The 19,284-nt window shown below is 55.0% G+C and overlaps 6 protein-coding genes across 6 annotated transcripts; 1 reads left to right on the plus strand and 5 right to left on the minus strand.

Annotated features, from left to right (window-relative positions):
• Window positions 1–1,113: 1,113 nt before the first annotated feature.
• Window positions 1,114–2,247, minus strand: PG997_005357 (uncharacterized protein; the record flags this gene model as incomplete). The annotated part of the gene is made up of 1 exon (XM_066809672.1): window positions 1,114–2,247. One exon carries the CDS (start codon window positions 2,245–2,247, stop codon window positions 1,114–1,116), a length of 1,134 nt encoding a protein of 377 aa, XP_066673290.1.
• Window positions 2,248–4,453: 2,206 nt separating this feature from the next.
• On the minus strand, window positions 4,454–6,213 carry PG997_005358 (uncharacterized protein; the record flags this gene model as incomplete). The annotated part of the gene is made up of 4 exons (XM_066809673.1): window positions 4,454–5,332; window positions 5,374–5,684; window positions 5,746–6,054; window positions 6,114–6,213. The coding sequence occupies 4 exons, from the start codon at window positions 6,211–6,213 to the stop codon at window positions 4,454–4,456; spliced, it is 1,599 nt and encodes a 532-aa protein (XP_066673291.1).
• A 1,326-nt stretch (window positions 6,214–7,539) lies between these two features.
• PG997_005359 (uncharacterized protein) lies at window positions 7,540–8,962 on the minus strand (the record flags this gene model as incomplete). Its single annotated transcript, XM_066809674.1, has 5 exons — window positions 7,540–8,017; window positions 8,077–8,145; window positions 8,201–8,331; window positions 8,431–8,527; window positions 8,604–8,962. The coding sequence occupies 5 exons, from the start codon at window positions 8,960–8,962 to the stop codon at window positions 7,540–7,542; spliced, it is 1,134 nt and encodes a 377-aa protein (XP_066673292.1).
• Window positions 8,963–9,804: 842 nt separating this feature from the next.
• Window positions 9,805–11,400, minus strand: PG997_005360 (uncharacterized protein; the record flags this gene model as incomplete). The annotated part of the gene is given in 4 exon segments (XM_066809675.1): window positions 9,805–10,050; window positions 10,073–10,313; window positions 10,446–10,720; window positions 10,738–11,400. 4 exon segments carry the CDS (start codon window positions 11,398–11,400, stop codon window positions 9,805–9,807), a joined length of 1,425 nt encoding a protein of 474 aa, XP_066673293.1.
• Window positions 11,401–13,175: 1,775 nt separating this feature from the next.
• PG997_005361 (uncharacterized protein) lies at window positions 13,176–13,725 on the minus strand (the record flags this gene model as incomplete). The annotated part of the gene is made up of 2 exons (XM_066809676.1): window positions 13,176–13,624; window positions 13,680–13,725. 2 exons carry the CDS (start codon window positions 13,723–13,725, stop codon window positions 13,176–13,178), a joined length of 495 nt encoding a protein of 164 aa, XP_066673294.1.
• A 2,116-nt stretch (window positions 13,726–15,841) lies between these two features.
• Window positions 15,842–19,023, plus strand: PG997_005362 (uncharacterized protein; the record flags this gene model as incomplete). The annotated part of the gene is made up of 3 exons (XM_066809677.1): window positions 15,842–15,957; window positions 16,017–16,231; window positions 16,511–19,023. The coding sequence occupies 3 exons, from the start codon at window positions 15,842–15,844 to the stop codon at window positions 19,021–19,023; spliced, it is 2,844 nt and encodes a 947-aa protein (XP_066673295.1).
• Between the last annotated feature and the right edge of the window lie 261 nt (window positions 19,024–19,284).

The raw sequence follows: 19,284 nt of genomic DNA on the forward strand, positions 1-19,284 counted from the left end.
CGACTCGCAATGCAGCTGGTTAGCATCCTGGCACGGCTCGTACGTAAACGAAATATAAACGGACTGCATTTGCCAGGAAGACGCACGATAATCTGCACACAATTGTGGTAACCGACTCCACCGACCCGATAGCGACAGCCCCACCACCCGTTACCCCAGGGGGTAGGTCGCCAGCCACTATCACGCACCCCTGTAAGCACGCCCGCCGCCTGTCGGAGTTGGATGGGAAGCGCTCATGGGTTCCTCGCCTGACTCTTGGCCCAGGCTGTATGTGTGCGACAATGCAGTCTGCATTTGCCTTCGGTCAGCAATCTCGGACCTGATCCCACTCAGTCAACACCTTCAATACAACGGCCTTTACTGTGAGCACATGGAATCCAATACCCATTGCCATCGTCAGTGGGGTCTTCGTCCGAACTGTGCTACGTCAATACCTTAACTCTGCTGAGTCGGACATCTGCCTGCCACCTATCTATCCTCCAACGTGGGGCAGCCTTTCACATCTCACGCCCAGGCTGCCGTCGCTGTCATCATCTTCGGCATTGCGCACCGGGTCCCGGCTCCAAGATGACGAACAACAACATGTCTCCGGGCAGTGTACATCCCGGGCCGAGCAGTCATGCGGAGGAGTCGCGGTCGGAGGAGTCTACCGAGCCGAAAGCCCGCAAGGCATGCAGTCAGTGAACCTAGCCCTCCCTGCTCCCCTGATCTGATGCGTCTTATGTCACGTGCTGTGTGTGTGCTCATCATCAAGCATTGCGAACAGTCAATTGTCGGAGACAGAAGATGAAGTGCCGCATAGACAACGGGAACACATGTCGGCGATGTCACCGGTCCGGCGTCCCCTGCGTATTCGTGCCCCGGGCCAACGCCGCCGGCCTCCCCATTAACCTCGGCGTCCTGGATCCGTCCCAGGCGGAGATCAACAAGACGCTGATGCGCCGGCTCAAGATGATTGAGAATTACCTGGGCTTCAGCGCGCCCGAGGACAGCTGCTTGGAACCGGCCTCGTCGAGCGGGCAGATGGAAGAGGATGAGCTAGAGACGCCCGAAGGCCACGCGCTGAGTGCGCTATGGATGGCTGCTGCGGCGTTGGAAAAGGTCTGCCCGCCATCAATTGGCGGTGGCATCATCTGGCAGAGGAACATGATCAAGCAGCTCTGGCAGCGGTTCCATGAGACGATGCCACGTCTGCATTTCCTTCCCAGCAAGCAGACCTTCTCGTCGCCGCGGCCCGTCCTCCTCGCGTCGATTCTGTACTGCTCGAGTGCGCGCGGGACGCCCGAGGTGGCGGAACTGGCACCCCACTACTTTGCGGTGCTGTGCAACGCCATCGCGCAGCTCAGCATCCCCAACAGCGAGATCGGGCGGCCGCCCGACCGCTCGGACGAGGCGGAGGAGTGGGCATTCCAGACCGTGCTGGGCATCATCCTGGCGGGCCTCATGACCGAGGCCTACGTCCGGGAGACGGGCATCTGGATCTCGGTCGCGTACCGCCTGATCCTGGAGCACTGCCCGCCCCACGTGGACGAGCGGTCGCGGGAGTGGCGCCGCCTCTTCAGCGGCTGCCAGATCGTCGACCTCGAGCACGCGTCGCTGCATCTGTCGTGTCCCATCATCCCGATCGAGGCGCCCCTGCCGACGCTCCGGATGTCGCCGCGGGACCAGCTTTACCGCCTTTCGCGCATGATGCACACGGGGCTCGCGCACTTCACGGGTCGCGGGCTGCCGACTATCTGGTCCTGTTTTACGGGCGAGAACCCGCCCGAGGCGACGATCAGCGCGGCTTGCCCGTTCAGCGCGGTGGATGCTGCGGTCATCCGGGACTGGGCGCGACAGCTGGACGAGTGGCTGGTCGACTTCAGCAGCAACGGCAACAACACCAACGGCTCCGGCGGCACCCACGAATCCTCCTCCTCGGCGGCGGCGGCGGCGGCCATGTCGGAACAGGACCGGACCCTGGTCTTCCGGCAGTACGTGCTGCACCGCCTCGTGGTGCTGTCCATCTACCACCCGGCGCGCGGGTGCGACCTGTACTCGAACAGCATCACGCCCAACGAGCAGTTCGAGCTGCTGCTGTCGGCGCGCGCGACGCTGCGGCTGCACCTGAACGACAAGTCCATCTGGTCCAACTGGGACTTCGTCATGATCACTTGGGCGGCGCTGATTGTGTTGCAGGCGGTCGAGGGCGGGGCGGGGGAGTTGGATGGTAAGTCTACTTACTCTACCCCCCTTTTGCACTATCATTTCCTCTCACTACATACAAGTAGACTTTCTTGTCACTACTTACATACTAACGAGTCTCGATCGCAGACTTGACGAATATCCGCATCCACCTGGAAATGCTCCGCCGCACCAACGAGCCCCCGCCAAGCCTCCGCGACCGGCTCGTCACGAAGCTCGAGCAGAGCCTCGAGACGGTCCAGACGCCGAGCCCGACGGCGCTGCGGGACCCGGCCATGCCGGGGGCGGCGGCGGGGCTGGCGGCGGCGGGCGGCAGCCCCTCGTTCGACTACTCGTGGCAGATCTTTGACCAGGCCAGCTTGCAGCAGGTGACGTATCCGGGGTGGCCGTTGGGGGCGGGGTTGCAGGGGGCGCTGCAGTGAAACGATTCGAGGGCAGGGGGTATGTATGGGATACGTACGGTTTGCCGTCTCGAGCTTTCTGTTTTAAGCAGAGGTGCGCGCCCCCTGGGACAAGGGTGGTGATGTAAAATCGCGACTCGACTCGCCTAGCAGCGCTTCGTTATCTCTGGCGCCATGGCCATTACTGGTTCGGAGGTCGGCGCCTGGGGGTGCGTGGCCAGGGGTGTATTCCGTGGTCGACTGGGCAGTTACTAGCTGCTGATGTTCCTCTGCTTACCCAACGTGGCCTTGTCGAGGCCTCTGATGTCGGGTCAACTGCGCTGATTGCACTAGTAGGAGTATGGTTGGGCTCTGACTGGATGAAAGATCTGGACCCTCAACTCGGGCCTCGTGTCCTTGTTGAGATGGTCTGCACCCCGGCAGTCAGCGCCGTATTGAGCACATGGTCGTCGTCGCGTCTGAAGAACAATTGGAGCATTGGTCTGTATCATGTCGCGCGTCATCGCGAGGCCCGACCTGGAGGACTCTCAAGGCAGCGATTTGGCTTCCGCTTATCTATGCTCCCGAGGAAAGGACTGATGCCGCCGTGAGACTTGGTCACCTGCTCGTCCCGCCGCACTGCTGGGGTTCCAGGTCCCCAGACAGAGACCTTGCTACCATCGTGGGTATGGGATGCATTCGGAAAACACACGGTTAACATGCGAAAAGGCGCGGGCGGCTTGCGTGACAGATTGGGTGAGCGGTGGTATATTCGTGGCTGTAGGTCAGTGTGTGTTGGAGAGTGCCTGGATATGGGAAGAGCACGGTTTTGGCTGACGATGATGATGACGTTAGGGGTCAAGCGCACTGTGTAGGCTCAAATGTACTATAGTGCGACGGGCGCATTGGCGCAGGTTATAAGCCTCTTTCTGATCGGGTTGAGTCCGGGGTTTTTGAATGAAGTGGAATGCGGTGACGGTTCCCCTCTGAGAGATGTGGGGCGTTTTGATGACAAAATGTACGGAGACACGGTGGTTTTCGGTGGACAGCGAGGTTCATACTCTTATCATGTTTAAATTTAGATGGCGGAACTGCGCACACCAGCAGTGTATAAGTAAGTAGAGTGACTGGCATTCGGGTTTCGTGGCCCGGGCTGTCGACTGTCAGGCGGGAGGGTCGGCCCGTATGGAGAGCAGTCAACCCCCCTCCAACCGGAGACAGTCGCATAGCGCTTGATTACTTACGCATTCGAGCATTCACCGGATACCCCAGCTTATTGAAGTTGCAGTCCGGGTCCGGTCGAGACTTTGCCGGGGCGTTGTGGAGTGGGAACGTGGAGCCGACGTAGTCGCTTCGCCGGGCTTGTCCGTGCCGGTCAACACCGCCGGATCTGAGGACCGGGGGATTGAGTGAGTGTACATGGGAACGCGCAAGTGGTGAATGGGAGGACCCACCCAACATTCTAGACTTCTGGGATTAGGGGAAAGGGCTTGGTCTGCGGTGTGCGGGATGCTTGGCATTGTGTAACGTACGATGTGGGATGTGGGAGGGGTTGGTTGGGAAGATGGAGTGAGGATCACTGGTAACATAAGCCGTCGCGATGGATCGATATGTGTTTACTGCATATTCGTGGTGATTTTATACGGGCGCATGATGAAATGAGAAGAGTCGGATGGTCTTCTATGCTTGGAACTTCGCTTTTGGACTCATTTCAAGATTGTCCGAGGTGGCCTAACAGTTTGCATGTCCAAATGATGGGGGATCATTGCGAGAGGGCCATTTGGATCACGATGCTCAACCGCCAAGATGTAAGCATAACACCATCTATCGATACTTAATTATACCAAGCGGAATTGAATGGACACTGGTCTTCATTCCAGTCCCTTCACTCAGTGCTCCTTATGCGTCGAAATCTTCCTCTTGTAATCCCCCCTCGCGACGAACCACCAGACCAAAATGACAAACGGCAGCGCCCCCACCACGACGCAGGTATAGTTCATACTCTCCGCCGCGACGGGCATGCTGTACGGAAAGCTGAAGAACACGATGGCGAACAGCAGCCAGCCGACGGTGACCCCGTTGACGACCCAGCCCCAAAAGTCGCCCAGGTGGAAGTGGCCCCGGTGCATGTGCCGCCGCCCCGTCAGCATGTTGGTCCCGATGGGGATGAGGTACGCCACGTTGTTGATGGTGACGGCGGCGCCGAGCATGCTGTTGAAGGCCGTCGTGCTGCCGAGGTACAGGCAGCCGAGCGCGGCGACGCAGGCCGCGACGGCGAGCTGCGCGTTGAGGGGCACGCCGAAGCGCGGGGAGACGCGGGCGACGAGCCGCGAAAGGGGCACGGCGTCGTCGCGCGCAAAGGCCCAGAGGACCCGGCTCGTCGAGAGCTGCGAGGAGACGACGCAGGGGCCCAGGGCGACGAATAGGACGAAGGTCAGGCCGAAGGCGCCGCCGCTGGACTGCGTGACTTGGCGGAAGAGCTCGGCGAGGGGGAGGCCCGTCGGGGTCGAGGCGAGGGCAGAGTAGTCTTGGACGCTGAACATGAGGGCGATGAGGTAGGTGAGGCCGGTGCAGAAGGCGATGGTGAGGGTGATGGCGATGGCGAGGGGGGCGTTGCGGGAGGGCTGTTCGCGAAGGGTTAGCATCCAATTCTCGTGTCGCCGCCTCAGGATGCGGATTGAAAAGGGGTCGGAGAGGGTCAATTGAGGGGGAATGCTTACGTTTGGCATCTCCTCGGTGATGTGCGTGACGCCGTCCAGTCCCCCAAGCTGTAAAGCGGATTAACAAGGCCCGTAATGAAACAGATTACCTGGTTCTCCCATCCGGTATTGTTGATCCACGTCTTGAAGACGAACTCGGGGCTCTGGTGCGTGGGCGCGCAGGCGACGACGGTTACTAAAACGGCGAGCCAGCCGAGCTGCAGGTAGAAGAGCGAGAACCGGTTCAGGGCCGGGATGATGCGGTTGCCGAACATGACGACGCCCGCCGTCGCCAGGTTGAGCCCCTGGTAGATGATAAACGTCTGCCACGTCTGCAGCTCCAGGTCCGCGTGGTAGAGCACGATGAGGGCCGCGAGGGTCTGCGCGTAAATCAGGTTCGTCGAGGCCGTCGTGAAGATCCCTGAGGTAACGTAAGCTTTTAGTTTCATCGGGCCTTTCAGGGGAAACAAGATGACACGAACAGCCGAAGCAGGTGAACCAGCCCGTGACGAAGCTGAGGAAGGCCATCATCTTCTTGGGCGCCACGGCGGCGATCCAGTGGTACATGCCGCCCTCGGTCGGGTAGCTCGAGACGAACTCGCCCAGGGAGGCGCCGAGGAACATCTGCAGGAACGTAACCAAGATGAAGCCGTAGATGATGGCGCCCGGGCCGCCGGCGTTGATCTCGGTCACGATGCCCAGGCCGAGCCCGGTCCAGGAGATGGTGGTGGTGGAGGCGAGGCCGATGAGGGAGACGATGGTGAAGTGGCGCTTCAGCTCCTGGGTGTGGCCTGCGGTTCCGTGTAAGCTTGCGATGTCGTCAAATGTGTTTATGGGCATATTGGCCTACCCATCTGCGCCAAGCGCAGCTCGTCGGCATTCATGTGTTGCTTTTCGACCGAAGCCGTCGTGTCGACGACCCCGCCGGTCTTGCTCGTAGTTTCGTCCATAGTTGTAAGTGATCCTTCAATTCAAACTCCTACAAAGACAGAATGATCAATTGCTTTCGTCAAAAGGGAGTTGCGACGACGAATTGGCCCAAGACTAGCTACGAAGGTAGAAAGAATGTCAATTCCTCCGCCAAGATGAGAAAAAACAACATGTTGCCGGCATCAGGCGATATTCATATGCCTTGCCCATCCCATTATCTCGGTTGCTGGCTCGTATTATCTGTCGGACGCTGTCAATCAGGTCCCGATAGCGCTATGTGCCGCAACCCCCTCCCTAGCGTTGCGGAGTTGCAGGGCGATCAAAACCAGGCACGCCCGCAAGGCACGCCACCCAGCTTCCCGTCTGAGCGAGCTGCAGCGTCGCTTTTTCCCAGGGGTTTCGTGACAGCTGCATGCACGTATTCAAGAAATGAAACCCTGATCAATGCTGCAAAACAGAGCACTGCCATATACTCCGTAATCAAGAGGGTAATGCCCAAGATGCGTCTGGCAGATGGATATGGCTACCCCGTATTGCCATTGCACGAGCTGTGAGATCAAGTCTCCGATGGTCCCCAATTGTGCGTCGCGCTGGGGAAAGCGAACAGACAAGCTTGGGGAAGGGCCCCAACTTTGGGCGATCGGGGAACAGGCCGAACTGGGGTTGCTGCTGCTATCGTCGGCCCACTGCCCGGGCTTGGCCGGGTCTTTGGACAGAAGCTTTCGACTACCGTTGCAACTACATCAACGTAGCGCGCTTGGCAATACCTGAAGAGCCCGATGGTTTGTCGCTCAAGACATAAGAAGTAAGATCTTCAGAAAAGAATGAAGATCAAAAAGTTGTGAATGAGTATATCCGGCAGAACTGCAAAAAGAAAGATTCGTTGTTGCACTAGCCGCGAATCGAACGCGGGGCCCATCGATGGCAACGATGGATTTTACCACTAAACCACTAGTGCCTGGCGGGTCTGAGATCAGCTGATTGAAAAGATTGCTTTTATTCAATACTATATTCCTTAAACGTGGCCAACGACTATGAAAACGTATCGAGAATCTACGAAACTTGCGATATCTGGCTACGGAGTTGAGACTGACACTTCGCCTTCTCAACTTGTATTTCATGATGGTCCGAAACAAGGCCACCAACGGTGCTTCAATTGCACTTGCTACTCTCTAAATCGCCACAGCAGTCCCGGTACCAACGCCAACAGCAGCGCTAAAGCGTCCACACTTCAAGCCAACGTTCAAGACGCCCCGTACGAGAGAAGAAGTTGTCCTCATGCTTAGGCCTCCACGCGGCGCATCTCCATACCGGGAAGCTCCGTGATCCCTACGACGCCACCGGCATTAGCAAGACGGGAATATCGCCGATGGAGGAGGTAAAAGCGACAGGGGAAATCGGAGAGGGCAGGGCAACTTACATCCATCGTGGTCCTCATCCACGAGCGGCTTGACCGAGCACTTCTTCCCCGCATCGATCGCCTGCGTCTTGAGCGAGCCGCAGCGGGCGCCCATGCAGCCGGCCGTGTCCATGGCCTTTTGCAGCGAGTCGTCCTTCCAGCCAAACACGTAGTCGGCGTGCTGGCCGTAGCCCGTGTTGTCGCCCTGGCTGAAGTAGAACGGCTGCGACCCGTCCGCCGGCCACTCGGCCTTGTTGTTGAAGGCCGTCGTGTCCCAGACGACCTCGTACATGAGCTGCGGGATCCGCACGGGGTGCGTCGAGGGGCACGTGCCGCCTAGGCTCAGGAAGTTGGCGGGGCCCGAGGTCGGGTAGGCGACGTGGTCTTGGTGGTTCGGGCTGTCGAGGTTCTTGCCGTCCCAGCAGCTACGTTGCGGTCAATACTTGGGTCTTCTGCTAAAGTCTTGGAGGATGAGTAGGCTTACGTAGGGAAGAGGATGTTGGAGCGGATGCCACCTTTGCATGGCTGGGTAGGCAGGGCAGCGGTGTCGAGACTATTGAGTATCACGTTAGCTTTTGAATCTCTCCTTAAGGTTTATTGCCACTTACCGGCCATCAGCGCATGGGGCTGCGAAGTCACCACCAAAGTTGGGTCCGGTGTAGCATCGGTAGCAGTTCTGCATCTTGTTGCTGCCGGCTGCAGTGCGCTTGTTTACGTCTCCGACAAGCATACGGAAACCCTAATATCGAGTCAAACCCCGTTAGTCAGTTTAGTTGTCGTATTCCACGAGCCAAGTCTTTCCTCTGTGCTTGGGTTCAAAAGAGAGTTGGAAGCTTACAGGCTTGAAAGCAGTGATCTGGCCGGGTGCGGCCGAGACGTAGTAGACGAGAACGCCACCCCCGATCTTGGTGCTGTACTGGTCACCAAATTGAAGACTACAGTCGCAAACATGAACAGATCAGTATATATCCAACCCGATAGGATTGCAATGAGATGAGACAAAAGACTTACGCGGCCCCAAGCTGCGGCACCCGCTTGTACGTCCCGTTCCGCGCCTTGAAGTACAAGTTGGCGGTCCAGTAGTTGCTAAAGTCCTCGGAGAAGGCGCAGGTCGTGCACGTGGCCGTGCCGGAGACGTCGCCGGTCGTCATGGACGCGTTGAAGCCGTTGCCGCCGACGATCTGGTGCACGTGCGGGCTCGGGATCGTGCCCGGGTTGACCAGGGGGTCCAGCCGGTCGATGACGACCTGCGCGCACCCGAACCGCAGCATCGTGGTGCGCTGGCCGCCGAACTGGCGCGCCTCGAGCTCGCTGCTGGGGAGAGCATCGGTGAGGCCGGCCGCGAGGGCGAGGAGGGAGGTCCAGTGCATGGTAGAGGGTGGCCTGGAGTGAAGGAGCTTTCTATCCAGGTGTAGGTGTGTGTTCGTGGGTGCAGTTTGCGGGAAGCGGTTGACGAGAGCTGGTCTGGGGTTGTCGATCAAGACGAGGGAGGAGGGTGCACCAGGTTGTTGGGCCGGTCCTTGGGGGCTCTTTAAAGCTTCCGGGAAAATTGCAGGATGCTATTATAAGGCCAGGACCCCCGATATAACATCTGCCGGGCTACCACAGCATGCGGGCTGAATTGCCGGCACGTGGCGATTGACGAGAAGGGCCGTTGTGCGCATTTATCCATATTAACTTACACTCAACGCATCCGGGTCCCTGTTGGAGAAGGGGCCACACAACAAATCTCGGAGATATGGAACCTGACAAGGTGCAGCATCTGAGCCACAAATCTAAGCTTCTTTTCTCCATGCCGATGTTCTGGAAACTTGCCGCCCTATATGTTTGTTGTGTCACCTTCCTATAAATGCTATGGTGTGAGCTTTGCTGCCTGTCATCTACACCTAAGCATATTGAAAGGCCCAGACGATAGCCTATCATCAACGTTTTATACTCTTGATTGGCGGTAGGCCATCCTCCACAGTCATTAAAATAGAATAAGGTTGTATGATTAGCACTCCCTTGGTCAGCATCATGTTCCCGCGTGGTTGCCCCATCATGTGGTATGGCAAGGTATCTATTATTACCTTGGTACACAGTGGGTCGCGGGGAACAGTCTGAAGGGTGAATTTCACTAGTTCATCCATACTCGTTGCTTTCTTCTAAACGTCTTTCGCGAATAAGCCTGTTACCCCAGAAACACCATCACCTATTTCCATAGCTCACCCACTTACACATCGGAGATCTTGAACCCGCCGGGTGCCCTCGTCTGAAACACCCCCGTCGGATCATACTTCACCGCCGTCCTCCTAACCTCCCCCGGATCCCGCAGCGTCCGTAGCGGCTCCTGCGCCCGATCCGCATAGTTGAGATAAGTCCAGTCCACGAACCCGCCCACCTCCCGCGCAAACGCCTCGACCCCCTCCCAAAACTCCCGCGCCGCCGCTAGCCCTACACCGCGAACCGTCCCGTCCTCCTCGCCGCCGACGTTGACGGACATCAGCAGCATGACGGCGTTGCGCCCCCCGCAGCGCCCGGTCCAGCCCCATGACATTGCCGCCGCCGCGCTCGGCGCCGAGCCGGCCGTAGTAGTGCGGCAGGGACTGGAACAGGCACAGGGAGCTGAAGCGGCCCGTCTGGCTGGCGGCTTGGATCTTGGACACGGCGGCGGCGTGCAGTGAGACGGCTTTGGAAATGATGCGCTCGTCTTTGAGGAAGGTGGTGGTGTGCCAGTAGTTGCTGTGAGAACCCCCCTGGTGTGAGCCGTCGTTTCATCGCCTGGGGTTTGGGGGGTTTTAAGGGGGGAGTTGGTCAAGATGGGTATACCGAGCAGAATTATAGTGGGATATAAAAAAACAAAGACTGACTTACTGCATTCCCATCGGCTGGTCCATCGACACCGCAAAGTCGTGCAGGCTCGTCTGCCTCAGATCCCGGGCCATGGGCGGGATATCGCATACCTGCTTCAGCTCGGCCGGGTTCTCGACCCCCTTGGTGTTGGCCAGGAACGTGGTAATAACAACATCCTCGAACCGGCTCGGCTCGTAGTTCCACAGCACAATGTACGAGCTATCCGGGAACCGCTCCGAGTCGTCAGTGAACCGCCTCATCGCCGCGACGTGGTCCGCGCTCCGCTCCGGCGTCGCCTCGCTGAGCAGCATACCCGCCCAGAGCCCGTCGTCGGGCAGCGCGCACACGTCGAAGCGCGTGACGATGCCGAAGTTCCCCCGCCCGCGCCCTTGAGCGCGCGAAACAGGTCCGCGTTCTCGTCCGCGTTGGCGTGGACGACGCGTCCGTCGGCGAGCACCACCTCGGCGTTGACCAGCTGGTCGCCGCAGAAGCCGACGCGCGGGATGTACCAGGAAATGCCGCCGCCCGTCAGCATCCCCGCGACGCCGACGCCGCCGGACCGCCCGCCGGCGACCGCGAGGCCGTGGGGCTCGAGGGCCTTGTAGACGTCGCGCCAGCGGGCGCCGGGCTGGATCGAGACGGTGCGATTTTCCTTGTCGATGGAGGTCCGGTTCATTTGCAGTCCTAAATCGATGCAGATGCCGTCGTCGATGTTGCTGGCGCCCCACATGACGTGACCGCCGCTGCGGATGGCGAAGCGAGCGTCGGGGTTCGCCACGAGGGCCTGGAGGATCTGGGATACCTGCTCTGTCGTCTTGGGGTGGACGAAGCAGAAGGGCTTCTTCTGGGCCGTGAGGGAGAAGTAGCTCGAGACCCGCTTGCTGTACCGGGCCGAGTCGGCTGGGCTTAGGATCTCCTCGAGACCGCCCCTCTCTAGCTCGGACACCACGGACTCGGACGCAACTCGTAGAGACATTTTCTCGGCTGGTGTTTTAAGGGGAAATTGATAATATGGACTCAAAGTGTGAGTTTCGCAACAGTGGTGAAATAGACAAGTAGAATGCAATTGAGTGCGATTGGGATTGGGAACTCGTAGACCATGTTGTCTAGACTGGATGGGGATGACCCGGAGATGGATCGACCTCGGTCCTGCCTTATTCTGGATGCTTGCCCCATGCAGCTGCATATGCATGAGAGGTACGGCCTATCCCTTGGCGACGGCTTGCGGAAAGGCCAATCTGTCTTGTTGACTGCCAACGTTGCCTCATCTGTCTTTTCTCAACCCGCGCTCTCGCATGATATGTTTTGGAACACAAAGTTGTCTTTGCAATGTTGATAACCAGAAGTTTACAGTTCAAGCTTAATCGCGACGGTCTCGAGTGAAAATTGGCACACATGTAGTCGTAGATGAACACACTCATCCATTAGACTGCTTCATAGCTTGGAAAGCAGATCGGATATTATTGTGGGAGACTCTTTGAATGCGCTAAACATATTTCGTGACTATGGTGGCTATGATTGGCAGCTTTGGAAATAATATCAAACAGTGGGAGGGGATAAGAATGGGAAACCTTCTCCAAAAGTCTTCTGCCCCCTATCTTAAGTAGGTACAGTGGGTATGGAAGCTGAATTGAGGGCCACCTGTGGTCTTGGTTTACCTAGTGTACAGATTTTATTAAACAACAGAGATTTGACTTGATACACTCGTTGTTCCCGGGTTACCCATCACTCTAGCTCACTGTGGTCAGCTACATTGGCACGGAAATAGGTTCGACAGGGGGCAATTCATCACTCACTGGTACATTCAGACCAATTCATTCTCGTTATAAGATTGGCAAATCGGTTTCCCTAAAGCATAGGTTCTGACCGGGATATTTGCTATGTTTGCTTCATTGATTGTCATCGGGAACCAAAATGTGTCCCCCAGTATCTTTGCGTGTCTCTAGAAACGGTTGCTTGCCCCCTGGAGTCTTGCTTGAGGGTGAGTCTACCCACTATGCTTTGCCAAAGAGCACATCACTATAAATCAGACGAAGTTCGTCTTTTCCTGATATCTACGTCCTTCATCCTTCACACATCCACATCCATACACTTCCAAACTTAATATTGTACCTGCGCAAACCGAACTCTCCTCGCCGCAACCCTTTCCACCTTCCGCCCTTTCAATAAAAGGATTCCCTAAAAACAAACCCCAATCAAACACAAACATGTCAGCGGCACCTTACGACTTCGACGCAGTCTACTTTCAAATATGCCTTGTTCTAACCCACGACGAAATAGACCTGTTCGACGAAGCATGGACACGCCAAGAAAGCAAAGATGCTATGAGGAGGATTAGCTTGACTTGCCAACGGCTGATATTTTTGGGCCACAAGGATCTATCACAAAAGATCAGGGGTGAGGTCCGCACTTGGGAGTCTTTGCCAAGCCGTTGGTTCGATGGCTAGATGAGACCTCGTAAGGCAGGAACTTTCGCGGGGGGCATGACTCGAGCGGATAGGGGACAGATGGAGGATCTGATGCCAGGGGGTATGCATCACTGCAACAATGAACTTGGATAGAGATTCTCTTTGATAGGTGAAGTGCCTGGCTGGAAAGTAGGTAGTAATTCTATTTGTCATTGCTCAATTGTAAGAAAACGGACTCGTCCCATGTTGAGGTGCTTTCATATTGAACATATGCAACTACGTAGATCCCATTCAATTCGTACGACGACAAGCACCGAGTCCCCTACAGATAACAAAGGAAAACCTACTTAACGTTCGCCAGCGTCTCCATCAGCTGCTCCCTATCCCTCGCCAAAGCCCCCTCGACCGACGTGAACACAATACCGAACTTCGCCTGCACCTCAGCCGCCGCCACGCCCTTGGCGCTGAAGTCGTGGGCATTGGCCAGGAGATGGAACAGCTGCCCGAACACGGCGGCGCCCATGCCCTGCAGCTCCGCGTACGAAGCGCGCTTCATGGCCTTCACGCCCGACTTTCCGCTGGCCCGGTTCAGGATGCCGGCCAGCTCGTCAAAGTCGAGCAGCTCGTGGCAGAGATCGATCTCCTGGTTCTCGAACTTGCTGGATTCAGAAGGCCCGGCCAGGAGGGCGGCGGCGGCGTACTTGCCGATGTCGCTGGCGTCGGTGAAGGGGACTTTGCTACCCGGCGTCAGCAGGTCGTCGAGCTCGCCGTGGCTGGCGAGGCGCGGGAAGTCTGGCCATCGACGTCTCGCATGAAGCAGCCAGGTGAACGCAAATGCGACATTCACTTGGGACCACAGGCACCATGGCCTTGAAGCCTGTCACTTGTGACATGACGACTTTTCCAAACTCCGCGAACAACAGATGACCAAGCAGATGCTAGAGGCGCAGTGGGAATGGATGGGAGTCAGTAGGTCACCTCGGTTGGTCCTTTGCCAAGTGACAGTGTCGACATTGATATGGTATTCGCTCGGTATCCCGAAGGAGAGCTGCCGCTCTGAGCTGAACATCGACGCTAGAAAACATCGACTTAACTCACTGACTCAGCGTCAATTATATCGGCAAATGAGAGACCCAGAAAGCAAGCAGAACTGGCAAAAACACAAAAAGATGAGTTGTTGCACTAGCCGCGAATCGAACGCGGGGCCCATCGATGGCAACGATGGATTTTACCACTAAACCACTAGTGCTGGGATTTGCTGAGAACAAGTTGTATAGTGAAACTGCTGCAAAAGAGTAATATATCGCTATTGTTGTGGCCTAAGCCAGTGGCTACCGTATAATTGTTGGGTGGTCGACAGGAAGTGGACGCGGGATCCAACAACCCGCAGGCAACCAATTCGATGAGCAACTGCAGTAACCAAACGGTTGGACAAATTTCGTCCTGTCAATCTTGTTTCTATGATATCTTTCTACACTATTTAAATCGCTGAGCAAACTGAGAGAAAGTATGCTTGCCAGCTTTAAGATATTCTAATACCCACACCTCTTAGGCATACTGACCCGTCTGTGGACCCTATTGCATGCCAAGCCAATTTACTTCGCTCAGGCGAATCTCAGGCGATGATAGTACTAATTTCGATTGGATCACAGTACTAGAGAATGGTTTGTGTCACGAAGATAAACTCGAGATGGTAAAGGCAACAGCTGCGGCTCGCCGGTGGTGATATCAAGCCTGCTCTCCGAGCCCCCCTGCCAACGCCGAGGTCTTGGCAGGGGATGCCGAATTCGATAGGCCGCGTAGTGTTTTTCCCTTGCTGTGTGTAATATTAGCCGAGCACTGCCTTGATCATTTATGGCTTGAAGTTGGAGACTTACCTATGAACCGCGATGTCCTATCGCGCCTATGCTGGATCCATTGGTGTACTGCTAGCCATGCACACGGGAACGCAAGGACTACCCCAATAATAGCGACGATGGCTTCTTCAGAGATTGGCATCGTGTAAGGCTGGGATTGTCGGCTTGAGTACTGTCAAATTGGCTGGCGAGTGGCGTCGTTTCGTTATATCTCACAATGATTCAGGAACACAGGTAAAGACATTGATGACTGGTGAGGAGACCAGATTGACATCAACTACAGTGTCACTCGAACGCGAGCTCGAAAAGAAGATAGCAACAGATATCAGTAATTCAGAAATAGCTGCCATTTTGACTGTTTGACACGATGGCGTCAAGTCAGAATTGAGCCATTCCGGCGACCCTTGGCAGACTCGCGAGTAGGCTGAAGATGTCAGCTACGGCAATGTTCACGTTACTCAGCAGCTTGATTGGCTCAGAACATTTTCCGAGGGACAAGGGGACTTCCATCCAGAAATCGAAACACCGGAGGAAGTGACGCATTCGCTTCGCATGCGGATTGGTCGCGAGGCCTGTAGTGTGTAGCTGTCTGCCGTAGGGTCGTACTCATGGCAGTGCAAGAAGCAGGCTGTGAGGAGGCGAGCACTGCCCGCGTTGTAGATGCAAGTGCCGGAGCCAGTCAGGGCAAGAATTCGATTTCCTGGTGGGGATATCCCCTTTGCCCTGAATCCGATAATACCCAATCAAAACCGGTGGGAGTCCTGCCACATAACAGGGGCGAGCACACATGCGGGCTTACGGCCTTCCCAACCTATCGGAAGGTGGTATACGATTTCTGCCAAGACATGGTTGGGCAGTACAGAAATTGCAGAGCCTGGTCAAATTAACCATGGCACCAGACACTGCAGATAAGTCCTAGCCCAAATCTCTCGAGACATCCCATCTCCCTACCTATTCTCCATGTTCGACCTCACCTGTCTCAAAGATAGCATACCGTACTTCAGCGAAGATTACTTTCTTCAACCTGGGTACCAGAATCCAGGTTCTTTACTACATATTCTTGAACTTAGCTTTATTCTGAAGTCGTTCAACACTGTTCTTCCTGCCCATTGACGATGTCTTCGTCAATCAGCGCCCCGTCCACTGAGCAAGCATGGAACAAGCATGGAACAAGCATCGATCAAAGCTGGAGAGACTCTATGTGGAGGAGAGCAAATCTGTTCGTGAGATCATGGACATCATGAAGAGAGATCATGGCTTCATTGCCACGTAAGTATCACCAAGCTTTGTTGTCGGCTAAGCGATTTTGATGCCTAACAAATAGACAGGAAACATCACTACAACAAGCACTTCAAGGCACAGTGGAGGTGCGTCAAGAAAGTCTCAGCTACAGTCTGGACGGCGATCCTGCCTCACGTTCAAAGATTTGAGCGGGAAGGCAAGGGGGTTGTAGTCTTCATTGACACAAAACGGATGTCTTCCCAGGAGGTTCGCAATGCTATGGCTCGGTACAAGAGATCCATCGCCAACTTTGACCCCGCGGGTAGGTGTCCAAAACAGTACTTTTGAAGAAGACACTCATAGAAACGAAGCAGATATGCCAATCCTGCCCAATAATGTCACCATCCAGCCAGTTACCCAGCCAATGACGATTGAGATTACCCATCAAATTCCATTTTACTTCATGGAGACCCAGTTGACGAGCAGCTTATTCCCGTCGGTCATCAACTTCAATCCTCTGGCTATTGATACTGTGTCAACAGAGGTCAGCAGCAATATCACGGTGGATAATATCCTTCAATCTGTGGTACCGCCGGTAAAGATCGACCGAAACGACTTGAATTTGCCTCTGATGAACGTTGGGACTCGGCTGTGTACATCACCCCTCCTGCGAGGGCTGATCTATTCGATCGCGAACAACTTCGTTGGGCTATCCGGGGTGCCCAAAAAGAAGCCTTGACTATCTTGAAGGAAGTGGCAACCCTGGATCTAGTCTTTTCATTGGCGGGAGTGTCTCATCTTTATGAGACTCGGGCTCTTGCTCGCAACTTGTTCAATTTGGCGATAGAGGTCAGGGATGTCGAGACAATCACCTACATCGTCAAGAAGTCGCACATTGACCTGAATGAGGCTTTTCCTATCCACGGTTCGAATCGGAAGCCTATCGAGTGGGCGGTGGCAATCAATGACGCCCATGTGGTCGATACCTTGATCAAACTGGGCGCAAGTGTGAACGGCACTAACGCCCTGATGATCCTTTTGGAGTCCCGTCGTGGTTTACATCACGAAAGACTAGGTGATAATCCTCTCAGTATCCTGGATTTAGTATTGAGTGCCAACCCTGACGTCTCGGAGAAAGACATGACTGCTGTTGTGGCGAAGTTCGAAAGCGACGTTGTGTCTCGGCTGATTTTGGAGAGAGTTGATGTTACTTATCAACAGTGGAGTGAAGATCCTGTACTTTTGCAGGTTTTCCTACACCAGCCTTACTTCATATGCTATGAAGTTTTGCGCAACCTAGAAAGGTATAGCGCGGACCTTAACGATGGGGAAATGCTCAAGCACTTGTCTTGCAGGTTTCCTGATGAAGGGTTCCTCAATCTGCTCAGGACGTTCCCCCAATTGCAGATTACGGATGATATACTACTCAGTATCGTTAGGAAGTCAAAGGATATGTCAGTCATCAAACATCTTCTTATCGACAGTTCGGGCGCCCATGTAGCCGACGAAACTTGGAACGAGGTCGAAAGAGATTCGACCAACGACATACCCAAACTTCTAGTGGTACTCGAAAACATCCCTTCAGAATGCGGGAGGGACTTACGAAGGTTGAAAGCGTCTTTAATAACTGCAGCACTGGAGGGGGACGTGGACCAGATCAACAAGGTGGTTGTTACTGCCGAAACGACATACGGTATGAGCTTCAAGGAGCTGTTGCCATACAGTGGAAAGATCATTAATGAATGCATCCGCAAGGGAACCCCTTTAGCCGCATTGACTATGGTTGAAGTTGGGGGTGCCCATTGTGAATTTGACGGCAGAGAATGCTTAGAATCAGCCGCCAGGATTCAACACCCAGCGCTATTCAAAGCGCTCCTGGATGCGCAATTCAAATTCAATCTTGAAGACTGGAACGAGGAATTATCAATGGCCGTCAAGAACAACAACATCAAATTCATCAGAGCCTTGATCGAAGTATTACCCGCAACCCATCCACCATTACTGCACAGTGCAATCCGGTGCAAAAACCTACATGTGGCCGAACTACTTCTTGGTCATGGTGCCAACATTAATGAAAGATGCTTGGTCCATGGGACTCCCCTTCAAGCTGCCGTGGAATCATTGGATCCATCAGTTGTCCAATTCGTACTCGAGCATGGAGCAGAGCCCCATGACCCAGTGGCACTTTACATGGCTATCAAAAATGGCTACGTTCTGTTTGATCTGATCATGAACGCGCATAAGTGTCGCTATAAGAAGGGCCGCAAAGGCTGGGGGTTCCACATACTCTGCCACTATATCGACACTAATGATCTTGACAAGTTCAGAGAGTTGGTACTTATGCATAATGCAGATGTTCACTGTTTTGACTATAGCCGGGGTCCAACCAAAATACGGATAACCGATATCCCCAAGCGTAGATCAACACCATTTGGCCATGCCATCATGATGTCAAAACATGGCGATCTTCGAATTCTTGAGTTCTTGTTACAAAACAGGAACAAGACAAATTGCTTCCCCGACACAATGGTCCTCACCCTTGGAAATTTTGGCTCCTACCCAAGACCATCATTCCTAACAGCTATAGACACCGGCCATTGCCCTACTGTTAAGCTGTTCCTCCAACACGGGGCAACTCCGGCCTTGCCCAGGAGAATAGGGCAGAGTAGAACACCGCTCCAGCAGGCTGTTGAGACTGGCAGTATGGATATTATCCAACTGCTTCTAGACCATGGTGCATCGGTAAACGAGCCGGCTGCGTACAATCGCGGAGCAACGGCGCTACAGCTCGCAGCCATCGGGGGATACTTCCCGATTGTGATGCTACTGCTTGAACACGGTGCAATGGTAGACGCACCGGCAGCAAAAGCCAACGGGGTGACTGCTCTCGAAGGCGCAGCCCAGCATGGGCGTCTGGATACGGTAGCACTTTTGCTCAGTCTCGGTGCGGCAGATCACGGCAAGGACAAGCACCAGATCAACCGGGCTATTCGATACGCAAAAGAGGAGGGCCATGCTATCGTGCAGCAGTTATTGGAAGACTTCGTTGAGAGAGGGGTGATACAAACTCACCCAGGGTTCTACCCTGAATTTGTCGACTTTGGGGACACCTGACGCACCAGTTAGGTACGAAACCGATGTCTGGTATCGACTAAGCCAGTGCATCCTTGTCCTTGACGGTACTTGTTTCCCATGGGTCAGCCTTACTGCCATGGACCTCACAGTATGTAATGGACTCGGATCATGCTTGAGGCAGACAAGTACTGCAGTAAGCAATGCTACTTGTGGGAGTTATGTACGGAGACAAGATGGTCTTTATGTTTTCCTTTTCATTTCTTTCTTCCTGTTTTTCGTATCTCTTTTCGTACTTTTTGT

Source organism: Apiospora hydei (genome assembly GCF_038363865.1).
Source record: "Apiospora hydei strain CBS 114990 chromosome Unknown utg000004l_segment0_segment0, whole genome shotgun sequence".
Classification (NCBI taxonomy): domain Eukaryota; kingdom Fungi; phylum Ascomycota; class Sordariomycetes; order Amphisphaeriales; family Apiosporaceae; genus Apiospora; species Apiospora hydei.